At 30.3% G+C, this 13932-nt stretch overlaps 1 protein-coding gene across 1 annotated transcript; it reads left to right on the top strand.

The window, feature by feature from the left end:
• The first annotated feature begins 7546 nt into the window (after positions 1-7546).
• LOC132301677 (uncharacterized) lies at positions 7547-8092 on the top strand. The gene is made up of 2 exons (XM_059798916.1): positions 7547-7747; positions 7898-8092. Exons 1-2 carry the CDS (start codon positions 7547-7549, stop codon positions 8090-8092), a joined length of 396 nt encoding a protein of 131 aa, XP_059654899.1.
• The last annotated feature ends 5840 nt before the right edge of the window (positions 8093-13932 follow it).

Raw genomic sequence — 13932 nt, 5'->3', positions numbered from 1 at the left:
ATTAGGGGGAGGTAATTCGAACGTGGGCATACTCACTCGCATCACTCACACGCTCAATTTGTTTCTTTGGAGATTCGAACCATCACCATTCACTTTGAGAGATAGAGAAGATACCACTATACCAAAAAATTCTTAATATGCCCAATATTATTAGTAACTAAAATTTACATGAATATATAAAAAAATAGATTATATATATCAATTATTGAATAACTTTATAATAACAAAAAAATAAAAAACGGAGGGGGGAGAGGAGTATCAAGGAGGAAAAATACTTTATAATTAGAAAAAAAATCAATTTAATTCAAATTAACGTATAAATGAAAAATATAGTGATTTAGAACTTAGACAGGTGAAGAAACATTGAAAAAGTAGAAAACAAAATAAAAAACCTTTTTTTCTAGATGGATCTTTTGTATCTTTTTGCTCTTTCCACTTGTTAATGAAAGGTGAGAACTGAAAAAAGGACTGGTATTATTTGGTTGAATTGAAAAACAATTAAAGCGGTAAAGGCACGTATTGAGTGATTTGACAGGTATATAAAGTCCAAATCTTTTGAGAAAGAAAGTTAAAAAGAAATAAATGCCCACTCTTGGGCTTAAAATGCCAAAATCGTATGGAGGGGATTGAGTCTCTCTTCCTTTCCCCTACCAAACAGGGATTTTCCTCCCACTTTCGTTTGTAGCTGCACCCCTAAATTTTTTATTTTATTTTATTTTATTTTTTTGATTTCTGGTAGGTAAGTACACACTCGTACGCACCATACCCTTTCAATATCTATCTATCTATCTATCTATTTACCTACTTATTCCTTGACAATAGCATTTACCTACTTATTCCTTGACAATAGCAAAAGAAACACTTTCAATATCTATCTATCTATTTACCTACTTATTCCTTGACAATAGCAAAAGAAACACTTTCAATATCTATGTATCTACTTATTCCTTGACAATAGCAAAAGAAACACGCATATGATCACTTCGTTGAATTGAATTCTCTCCATTCATTTTAAGAAATAAATGGAGTATTATTATGTCACAAGAATCTTTTGATAACGTAAAAGTATTTTTTTTTATGTTGCTTTAGCTTTCATAGACAAAATCATATAGTAATAGGGATTCTATGATTTTCAATAAATAACCCCCAAGTCTAAATCAAGGCCCAAAGCTTTGTGGCAATTATTGAAGTTGGTTGTCTATTGTTTTAGATTTTGGGTGGTCTCTCGTAGCAATCGTGTAACAAAATTCAAGTGGCACGTGAAGTGGACTATTATGCACTCGAGGTTAGAATTTTCTCTCCCACTTCTCATTACTTATTAGTGGAACCAAACCTTGCTTGTAGTTGTCCTATATATAAAGTATCCATTTTAATAATTATCACAGGGGACCACGTTTGATATTGAATGGAATTTAATTTTTTTATTTTTTCCCTGAATGATAAAAGTCAAAATAAAATAAAAACGTATTACAATTAATTTTATTTATTTTTATTTTTGGTGTGAATGTGGTTGTCAGTCAATTGTCGCATAAACATTCATAATTAGATGCACGGGTGGCTCAAGTTCTAGGCAAGTATAGGGATCTCATTAGCCAAATAAAAAATTTAATATAATTTCATACAATTTAATATTTTCCATTTCTTCAATTTGTTAATATGTTTTTTTTTTTTTTTTCAATTCAAATAGTAGTATGTGCATACATTTATGCTTGTGAAAAGGATTTTCAATACAAATTATTATTATTATTTTTTGAAAATATTTTTAAAATTCAAACCACAAGCCGGCGACTACATATTATGTTAATAGTTCAATATCGAAATGTTTCCATAGTGAGTGTAGATATATATATTAAGGATAATTTTTATTTTTTTGGCAATTTCAAATGGGAAGAATAGTAAAAACATAACAATTACCAAACGAATCAGAAAGACCCAAATTAAGAAGTGAAAGATTTGTAACGATAATTTTTTATTTTTTTTGAGTATAAATAAGTGAGTATGCAACATTATTCAATAATTTAAACTTTTTTAAAAATGGGTAAGATTTGCTGTAGTACCTAATAATGTACATCATCATCCTTTTTGAACTAAAAACTTTAAACACAACATAAACTAGTAAAGAAATTCAGCATTCATTACTTGAGTTTTTAAAGTATGAGTTTTTAAACTGTAGGATTATTTCACTGAAAATTTTATGAGACCTTAGAAGTTATATTAGAAATTTAATTGGAACACTAAATTTTTGTGTCAAGTAATTTAATTGGACCACTTTTACCATACACATGGCAATTAACACTTCTACAGTGTTTTTGATAATACTCGGACCCTCTACATTTATTGAAATGAGAGAAAATACTACTAGGCCGTAAGCCAACGTGTCGGCTTGATAAGATGACATCATATGAGATACATTAATATATCTATTAATTATTTTCCATTCATATTTGTTGGTTTGCAGAAGTTTTATTTATTTATTTATGTATTTCAATGCCAATAATTTATTTCTTAGTCATATAATGCAAATTTTATATTATGGTAAAGGAAGACTCACAATTATTTGAATTTTATATTTATGTTGCACACACAACAATGGACAAAAACTGAATATTTAAAATGGTATAATTGGAAATTTGTGGTGAGTGAGCATTATGCTTTCAACTCATATAATACCTGTAAAAAACATTTGTAAAGAAGTATGTGCCGAGTGAGCATTATGTTTATGATATAGTAATGTCACTTTTTAAGTTATTTGAGAGCTTGTGCTATCCCCTGAGATATTGATTTGTTATAAATCGATGAATATTTAATCCTCCCAAATATGCTTGCAAGTGAGATATAAAAAAAAGGCTCATGCATTAATCACATTAAAAGAATCACGTCATTTCAATTTTTTATTTTTATTTTATTAAATTATATATATATATATATAGTTCAATAATGTAGGTATCTTTAGCAGCTAGAATTCTGCATAGAATAGTATTCGTAAGGAACAGTTGGTGATCATTCGTAAGGAATAGTTGATGATCATTCGTAAGACTTGCCTACTCGGGTAGTCTTGTCTACTCATCGATGAATATGTTCTCTCTACCGATTATTAATGTGATCCAATCACAAATACATTAATAATTAGTAATTATAAAATATAAAAAAAAAAAAATTAGAGAGGATGATTGAATTTATTCTAAAAAATATTATTATCCTTATTTATCACTTTTTATTTTATAATTATAGACTATTTGTACATTCATGATTGTATTACATCAATTTTTAGTACGAATAACTAACTCACTAGTAAATAGGCAAGTCTTATCGGTATATAGTTAAAAAATATGAAAAGTTATAAATAATGAAATAAGAGAGTGTGACCAAATTTATTCCAAATATATATATATATATATATATATATATATATATTATCCTTATTTATCACTTTTATGATTATAATTTTGTAATTATTAATTATTTGTGTATTTGTAATCACTAATGACCGGGTGATTAGTCAAATGTTATCCTTTTTTTTAACTAAGTTTAAAAGAAAAAAAATCAAACAAACAGACAAGTGATTTGACAATAATGTCATTCAATTCACCGACTTATGATGCTTTACAACTCAAATGATCACTATAATACTATGATTTGGCCCTCCCAAATGAAAATCTAACCTCCCATTTTCCGTTTTTTTTTTTTTTTTGACGGACAAACTACTCTGGCCGGTGCCCACATAACCTTTATATATTTAAAATTTTGACGGATGTCACTAACTTGTCCAAAATCTTTTTACATGATTTTCAATTTTCACTCTAAATGCAGATGACTCGGTAATTCAACAAATTAGTGTCTTTGATAAATTTTAGAGTGCCAAGTCTTGACTTTTTATATTTACTAATTTAATTTCAAATACTTCTTTTCTTATAAAAAAAATTAAAAATCATTCTAAATTACGCATTAACAACAACAAATTTATGCATACAAATTACAACTATCAATAAATTCTACAGTAGATGGTAAACTCACATCTTCTAAAGGTTGGGTGTGCGAGTTTCGGTAAGGCAAAAATATATAGGTAAATTACACTGATCTTTAAGAGTTCGTTTGGTAGGAATGAAAAAATTTGGATGAAATTGAAAGAACAATGAATGAATGAGATATCCCTAGAAAAGAGATTATATTCTTCACTCTTTTGTTCGGTTGGATGGAAAAGAAAAGAAAAAATTGACAATTTACTTTGATCGATAAGATAAAAGGCAATATAATTTTTTAAGTTATTTTTACCATTAAACCCATCACTTACTTTATTTATGGAAGAAATTAAATATTTATAAAGGATGATGCAATAATTTAAAATTTATATAATAGACCCACTTGTCTTCTCTTCCATCTTCCATCCATATTTAGACGGATGAAAAATTGCGAATGAGGAAGGATAACTTATATCACCCCTATTGAATGAAGGAAGCATTTGAGCCGTTATTACTTTGACCTCTCCTGAGATTAAGCGCATATGCTCAACGATACCCTGCCAATAATAAAAATTAAAAAAAATGAATAAGTTGTCATTATTTATATTAAAAGACCTCAATAACCTTATATTTTGACATAAAATGACAAAAATACCATACAATGCCAATACAATGCAAAATATTAATTTTCATATTAATTTTGTATTATTAAATTTTACATTTTTTTTCGTTAATGACATGGTTTCTTTTTAGGGTTTGATTAGGTTCCTTTTTTTTTTTTTCTAAAAAAATAAAATAGGTAAGGTAATATACTTAGAGTTTACAAATGGGGAAAAAATAAAAAGGGTAATAGTTTTTTGGTTCGATATTCAAAAAAATAAAAAAAAATAAAAAAAAAACTAGAGTTAACAAATGGGGAAAAAATAAAAAGGGCAATAGTTTTTTGGTTCAATAATTTTTTTTTTTTTTTTTTTTTTTTTTTTGAAATTAGATAAGAGTATAAAAAATATTTCAAATTTTTAAAAAATATCAAAATAATAAAGGCTAGACGTTTTGTCCGTGTAATTTACCAAAATATACTGTGGACGTCTATTTGTATTGTGGTGGCATTGAGTATGAAATGGACTTTGACTAGACATTGCGATTTTTTATTATATTAAAATAACAAACACATTAACAAAACAATCACTGCTACCATGTACTATATGTTGCTATCTGATCAAAGGATAGACAAAGAAGTTTATGCCTATGTGCTTGTAATGTTGTTGTAAATCATAATACGTAGTTGAATTGAATGCCAAGGAAGTCTCTATCTATTCAAATTATTTGGACAAATTATTACTAGTATAATCATAGTAACCAAACAGACAAGGGTTGGTACAGAAAGCAGAGGATTTTGGTAGTATAAATATTAGGAATGTCTGACATTATTGATGACGTACAATTAGATATTAAGACTTGTATACCTATATGTTACTAATTATTATTAACTTAGATACATGGTATATATATATATATATATATATATATATATTTAAGGACGTGGAACCATTTCAGTCACATGTGACTCTGCTGGACAATAAGGTAAATCCAAGGTGTGCAAGGATTAATTAATTGTCGAATGGTTTATAAATGTCAATTAATTAGGCCACTTTACACGTCTTAATCGAATGGTTTATAAATATCAATTAATTAGGCCACTTTACACGTCATTAAGACGTCAAAAATCATATAATGCTTGTTTTCTCATCGGAGTTGATTAGCCTTATGATTTAATGGTAGAATGACACATGCCATCTTTATTTATTTATTTGTTATTTTTATTTTATTTTAAATTCAAAATGGATATGTTGTTCCATTATTGTGGAACATGACTTTGGTCGTGAGGACGAAGTTTTTGTGTTTTTTGGTGACAAGTATTACTTTTATTAATTTATATTTTTTTATTTTATAAAATAAAAAGGATTAAAAGTTAGATTAGTAAATGCAGAGAGTCAAAATCTGGTACTCTAAAATTTATGGAAAGCACTAATCCACTAAACTATCGAGTTATCTGCATTAATTCACATTTACATTTACATTTACATTTACATCTTCGTAAATTTACATTATTTTAACAATATAAAATACAACATGAATAATAATAATTAAAATGTAAAATTAAACCTAAATAAAATACAAAAGATACAGTACATAAATAAAATAAAGACAAATAAAATATAGAGTTCAAGAAGGGCAAATTTCTTAGAGAGATATACGCGTGTAAACATATTATCAAGAAATTGTTGTACTAGTTGACTTATACAATACAATCAACTCGCAACGTTATCATCAGTTCTATACATATGAAATTATATTCAAATTTATATGAGTTTGTTTGGTTAGACAATTTTTTTTGATGGAGAGTGAAAGAAAAATCAAGTTTCTAGCATAGATTTGGTTAGCGGAAAAGTTTTTTAAAAAGTTGTGAGAAAATATTATTTTGTTCGTTTATATAGCATGAAAGGGAAAATAAAATGATTCTACTTACCAAAACTTCATTATGATTTTAAATATTAAAAAAGTAAATGAATTTGTTTTAGATAAATTCACTTTTAGCCCAATTTTTATATCAATTTTTAGCAAAGAAGTAAAATGATGAATTATTCAAAATAATAATATAATTGTTTATATTCATATCTAGATTGTTTATATTTAAAATAAGGTTTCATAATATTTTTCTTTGGTGGAACTCATTACTGGTTTAAACTCGAAGAGGGAACAATTAACAAGTTAAGAGAAAAGAAAATAAAGAAAAGTACAAAAAAAATAAATAAAAAATAAACAACCTTAACCTAAGGAAAAAAAAACATAAGAGAGTGGTGCTACTATGAGGTATCCCTTATGATACTTCTTCTGAGTTCTCATTTAAATTTTCATATTTTAGATAAAGAAAATATTGCAAAAATTATATTATTATGTTACCAATATTAAAGTGATCTCATTGTAAAAAAATAAAAAAAAATTCCGTCCAAAATACCATAAAATGAAAGTATATGATGTGCCTCAATTAATATATAATTTGGTCAAAAGAAAGAGTGCATAAAACTTTGATTGATTCACTGTAAATGAATTTTGGTACGAAATTTTGATTGTATAATTCTCATACAAATCTCTTTCAAACACTTAGATTTGTGTCTTAGCATTTGTACATGATCATGTCAATAGGACAGAGAGCTTGTGTCATTATTGATAGATTGACAAAGACGGCTCACTTCTTGCCTATTAAGGCAACAGATGACGCAGAGGCACTCGGTGTGCTATATGTGAATGAGATTATGAGGTTACATGGAGTTCTAATAGCCATTGTTTCAGATAGGGATGCCAAATTCACTTCGAAGTTCTGAGAAGGACTTCAAGCAACTTTTGGTTCATCATTGCACCTTAGTAAGGCATTCTATCCACAGACGGACGGCCAGTCGGAGCGTACCATCCAAATTTTGGAGGATATGCTTTGGACATGTGTACTTGATTTGGGAGATAGTTGGGAAGATCATCTACCGCTTATTGAGTTTGCCTACAACAACAGTTACCAGGCGAGCATTGAGATGGCTCCAATTGAGGCGTTGTATGACAGACCTTGTAGGTCTTCAGTCTGTTGGATTGAGATGGGCAAGACAGCCGCCTTAGGACCCGACATTGTAGTCAAGACCACGGAGAAAATTAAGTTAATGGGACAGAGGTTGCTCACAGCTCAGAGCCGACAGAAGAGCTATGCAGATAAGCAGAGGCGGCCATTATTATTTGAGGTAAGTGACCACGTCTTTTTACGGGTTTCTCCACGGAAGAGTTTGATGAGGTTCGGGAAGAGTGGCAAGTTATCGCCACAATTCATTGGACCGTTTGAGATCTTGGACCGAGTAGGAGAGGTTGCCTACAGACTTGCGTTGTTACCACAGATAGACAGGGTTCATAATGTTTTTCATGTGTCGATGCTACAAAAGTATGAACCAGATCCGTCTCACATTTTGGATTGGATTGATGTGACTATTGATGAGAATGTTTCCTACGAAGAGGGACCAGTTCAGATTCTTAACGCATGGCAGAAGGTGTTAAGGGATAAGATGAAACCGTTAGTGAAGGTTCTTTTTTGACACCACGGAGTCGAGGAGGCTACTTGGGAGCTTGAACAGGAGGTTCGCTCCAAGTATCCAGCATTGTTTCCTTTCCCAGGTATGGCTTGATTTCGGGGACGAAATCCTTTTAAGTTGTGGAGATTGTAATGTTTTCATTTTTTACCATTTTCCATTTTCGAGAATTTTCTGTTTTCGCAAGGGCATTTTTGTTTTTTCTCGTTTTTGGTATCGGACATAGTGGGGAGTGCCGGGTGTGTCCGTGAGTTGGTTGGGGCGTTTCATTGAGTTTAGGACTTTTTGAAATGCAAGGTTTGTCATTTTTGTATTTTTTCAGTTTTTCGGGCCGGACGGTCCTGTGTGGGACCTACTACCAAAATTGTTGCATACGGGGATTTTAGTTGGGTCCATTTGCATCTCATGTATTTTATTTTATGTGTTTTATGTGGTATTTATGTGATTTGTGTGCATATATGTATAAATTATGGTAAAAAATTAAATAAAAAAGACTTTTCATTAGTGGTGGGACCCACCACTAACATTTATTTGTGGCTTAGAGACCAATTTGGTCTCATTTCTTCTTTCTCCCCGTAATCCCTCTATTCCTCTCACTTTTCTTCTCTTTTTCTTTTCTTTTGATCTTAAACTTCAAGTTTCAATTACTTCTTCAATTCTTGGAATTTTTGGGTGCCGTTTGTGGCAAATCGGAAAGCACGGCCAGATTTACGCGTTGATATAAGCAATTCCTTATTTGGTGCACTCTAGGGATTTCGAATTAGGACCCATTTTGAGGGTTTTTCTATAAAATTGAGGTAGGGATTTCTAATTCCCAATTTCTTGCACCTTTGTGAATTTTTCTACAATATTTGTTGTCAAGCATGTTTTATTTGAATTGATTGCCTCAAAAATGATTTAATTGTTGTGTATGAAGTTCATGACTATGTGTAAAAGTTGATTTGTGTGAAAAGCATGCTTAATTGTTGATTTTATATGCTTATGTGCTTGGTAACTTGTTATAAATTGTTATGTGAATACATGTTGATTTTATGAAATTATGAAGCTCCTTATTGTCATAATATTGTAAGGCATGAGATATTCATGCATATTATTGGGCATAAAAGATTTAAAACGAAAGAAAAAGTGACTTTTGGGAAAGTTTTGATTAAAGGGATTTTGTAATACCCCTAATTTTAAAAGGATAGTCTCGGTATTTATTTATTTGTTTTAATTGTATTTTTAATTATTTAATTGATTATTTGACTAATTACTTATGTGTTTAATTGAATTAGGTATTACTTGATTATTTGATTATGTGTCTATGTATTATTTGTATTTGTCTATGTGTTACTTGCTTAAATGGTATTTTGATTAATTGTAAATTAAATGTTTTCTTTTCTTTTATTATTTTATTTTATTTTTCTTTTATGGTTATAGTTAGGAGTAATGGGCCAACCAATTGGGTCCCATGGACTACTTGGATAGGAGGTTGGATGTGTATGGATTATTACCCATGGATAGTTGTGTATGTATATATATAGATATATATTATATACATATATAAAAAGGAAAGTAATATATTAATTACTTTTATGGTAACTTGGGTAGTAATATTTAATCTGATGTATATGTTTTATATTTAAATAATAAAAATATACATAGATTTGATACGTGTTATGTTTTAAGCTACTTTATAATATTATGGTAACTTAAGTATTATTGGATAATCCATTAATAAATAATGGAATGTGTATAATTTATTTATTTAATAAACATATACATAAATTATATACGTAACATATTTTTCTTACATTTTTAATATATATAAAAGGGAAAGTAATTTATTAATTACTTTTATGGTAACTTAGGTAGTAATATTTAATCTGATGTATATGTTTTATATTTAAATAATAAAAATATGCATAGATTTGATACGTGTTATGTTTTAAGGTACTTTATAATATTATGGTAACTTAAGTATTATTAGATAATCTATTAATAAATAATAGAATGTGTATAATTTATTTATTTAATAAATATATACATAAATTATATACGTAACATATTTTACTTACATTTTTAATATTTTAATATTTATTTTTTTTAAGTTGACTTGGATTGGGAAAAGGGTTAGGGTTATTTTATTTAGCCTATAAATATATAGCTATAGGTTGTAAAAGGGGGTTAGAAATATTCACGTGATATATTTTTTAGAGAGAGAGAGAGAGAGTTAGAGAGGGAATGAGGAAAAAAAACCCTGTAGAGAGAAGATCAAAGAAGAAGAAGTTTAACTTTCGATCCGAAAGTTTGAGACAAGTTCTTCTTCTATCTCTTTCCCTTTGATTCGTGTTTCTATGCATGATTAGGAAATTCCAGGATTTATTAAACACATAAAATTAAATAATTATGCACGTTTAATTGGATTAAAACATAGGTTTTATGAAATTGGTTCATATCTGTTTTTGTGTTATGAATTGATAAATGCATGATTTTGATTTGATTTTCGGTGTGAATTTTTATATGTTTACATTATGTATTTTTCATATCTGTGGAATGATGGAACGTAGAAACATGCCTAGGATTCCTGAACATTAAATAAGAACTAGGTTTGGGTTTAAATAAATTTAAATAGACTCAATCATAATGATGCTTGCTATTTGAATGTTTTAAAACAAACGAATGGATTTAATCTTTTAAAAATATTTTAGCAATTAAGATTAAATGTGTAGGATGAATTGGATATGAAGAATGCTTATTTGACGGTATAATAAAATATCATCATTTATAAGATTCAGTTTGTGTGGGACATATGATATAGCAAGCTTAAATAAATAATAAGTCATTCCTATTTTGTGATAACTTGATATCATATTATCATAGTTATTTCTGGATTGTTTGATGTATTTCGTTAATCGTTATATTAATTGTTGGATTGTGTGGTTTAATGCACCGGTATAGGATGGTAGCATTCTAGGGACGGATTAACTTTTCAGTTAAGTCCTACATATTTTATATAAGGGAATAGATTAACTAAAGTATTAAATCCTACTTATATTCAAGTCAGGTCAGCTGAACAAGTTGAATGACTTATGGAGGATTAATTTACTATATAAGGGAATGGATTAACTAAAATGTTAAGTCCTACTTATATTCAAGTCAGGTTAGCTAAACAAGTTGAATGATTTATGGAGGATTAATTTATACTGAATAGGATGGTTACTAGATTATATATATATAAGTATGGTACCATGATATGAGCTTGAGTCTCAGGATCAGTGGTTAGGGTGTGTATATCGCCAGGGATGCGTAGCTAGATATAGTGTAGTTGTGTACCCTGGTAGATCTAGGTACTCATGCCCACTATATGTGCGTTTTGCATGTTGCCTACTATTCAGGTTGAGACAACCCTGTAGTCTAGTGAGGTTCCTTTAATGTGTGTGTGTGTGTGTATATATATATATATATATATATATATATATATATATATATATACGGACTACTAGTTACTGTTGGATTGACTAGGATGTATACGTGTATTTGATCTCTGCTTGGACTGTAGTAGAGTAGAACTTGTTTGTGGGCTTGACCCACCATTATTTTTCAGGTGTTCGTCAGGAGTAGAGGTTGTTCGTGCTGAACGAGGATCGGTCTACTTCATTCTTCCGATGCTACATAGGAGTTCCTTTATGATTCAGTTTCCTAATTTAGACAGTTATTGCTGTCATTTGTTTAGTTTGGATTTTCTAGGGGTCCACACAGTATGGATTCCCGAGTTGTATTTTGGAGGATCAGTTGTATCAGAAGAGTTTAGTAATTAATGGAAATATATTCTGAGGTTTATTATTAGATTATCATTTTAGTTTCTTGTCAGCATTTTATTTATTCTTTTTTATTCTTTTGTACTCTGTGTTCGTTTATTGCCGATTTTGTTTTTGATATCCTCGGGTATTCGGGCGTGGGCTTGGCCAACCCGCATTCGGGAATTCGAGGGTATCACAGATTTTGAGAAAACCCGGATGCCGAGGAGGTACTGAGGGTTCATGGCATTAATGTTACCTAGAGGGAACTAGGGAAATCACCCTAGCGTGGTTGAGCTAGCTGGGCCCTAAATAACACCGCGGGGTTATTAAGGGTCAGGGACTGTAGCCAATCCTTCTCTCGTGTCGCCGAGGAGTCACCGAGGGACGGGTTATGTTAACGGTTTGAAAAGTGATGGATGGTTTTGAAAATGGGGAGCCACATGGCATGGCATAGCATTTCATAGCATCACATTATTCATTTGGACTTGAAATTGATGTTGTATTTTCTCCAGCATAGCATGATCCCGTTTTTTCTATTTCTATTCATTATTTGGATTCACGGAATCACAAGAGGTGTGTCTTAGGCACCACCTACTGAGCAAATTGCTCACCCCTTATATTTAATATTTTTCAAGTTACGGGAAAGAGGTGACGGATGATAATCCACCACAGGTTTGAAGGAGACTAGAAGTTTATTTCCCTTGTCATCTTTTGTATATTAAGCCATCATTTTGCAAAAGTATCATTTGATGTGTTGGTGTGATGCCATCGCTAGCACCAACAAAGTTGCAATGAAAGTGTGGCCAAGTTTAAATTTATAAAGTGTCACTACTACTTCTAACTACTAATATAGCTAGGGTGAGTAGGGATCATCCCAAGGGATTGTGGGCTATGTTAATATGGAAACAAGGTTGGATTAGTAGGTCGAATGATCAAAAGGTGTTTTGATTGGTTAATTAGACTACAATATAAATAAATTCAATACTAAACAATTGAAGTAAATAAGAGGGTAGAAAACAAGAGAGAGAGGTCTTGGGATCTAGAAGTCACCACTAAATATCACCATTCTAGACATTCAATATGTAATAAATGAGGGGAAACATGTGTTGCAATACATAGTGGTGTGATTGATTGAATCAACAAGCATGGATTGACTAATTAAGCATATAATGTCTAGACAACCTAGTGAATAGCACAATATATCAAACTAAGCGATTATTCTTTCCTTTAAGCTCACAATCAACACACTAACAAGTTAAAAAATTATACTACTTACATTCATAAGTATGGAACATCAAACAACAAGCATGGATTGTCCTCACATCTAAGAAAGTAAAGCAACTACACTACTTTTAAGCTAAGGACATGAAAATTAAACTAATTAAACTAAGGGAGAGACACAATCCATCAAGAAATGAGTATGAACCATTAAACAAACCACAAGAGTATTCTATTTAAGCACTACGCCTTGACAATCTCTAAATTCATAGCATCAATTTACATAGACATGCATCAATATCATAAAACCAAGAGATAAACACATGAACATCTACTTTAGCATACATAGACATATGGATAGAATGAAATGATCAATTGGAAGTATTAATCAACACAAATCATTATAAGAACAAGATTCATATATAAATCAAGTGTCAAGACAATATACAATACAAATCCCCTTAAAATACAAAGCATTAAGGTCTAGAAGGCATGCTTAGGGCTAACTCTAGCCTCAAGAAGATGTTTAGCCACTCATTGATGTAGTCATCCAACCCTCAAGGGCCATTTCCATGGTAGAAATGCTCTTCTTCTTGATGGAAACCCTAGAAGAATGGAAGAACTCCCATTCTCTAGTCTCCTCTCCAAGATAGATGATATGAGATGTATTGAGATATGAAGATATGATGAGATATGATGTAAAAATGGCTCAAAATCCTTATATAGGTAGCTCAAGTGTCACACCCAATGGTCAGGTCTTGTGCACTAGGGTCCCTTCAAAGATTGCACCATGAGCCATCTTTTAATGAGCTGGACTCTGTTTTATTTTGCACTTGAGGAGGTTCG

The sequence above is a fragment of the Cornus florida genome, unplaced genomic scaffold (assembly GCF_030987335.1).
Source record: "Cornus florida cultivar Cherokee Brave unplaced genomic scaffold, ASM3098733v1 CherokeeBrave_3.0.0_Hap2_Chr03, whole genome shotgun sequence".
NCBI classification, from domain to species: Eukaryota; Viridiplantae; Streptophyta; class Magnoliopsida; order Cornales; family Cornaceae; genus Cornus; species Cornus florida.
Note: the sequence above shows the minus strand (reverse complement) of the source record. Positions and strands in the feature narration are given on the sequence as shown.

Bases quoted from the DNA above. Each gene is read 5' to 3' on its own strand.
- LOC132301677 (XM_059798916.1), top strand. From the start codon at position 7,547: ATGGCTCCAATTGAGGCGTTGTATGACAGACCTTGTAGGTCTTCAGTC. The intron at 7,748-7,897 runs GTAAGTGACCAC...TTGTTACCACAG, and splicing joins GGCGGCCATTATTATTTGAG to ATAGACAGGGTTCATAATGT.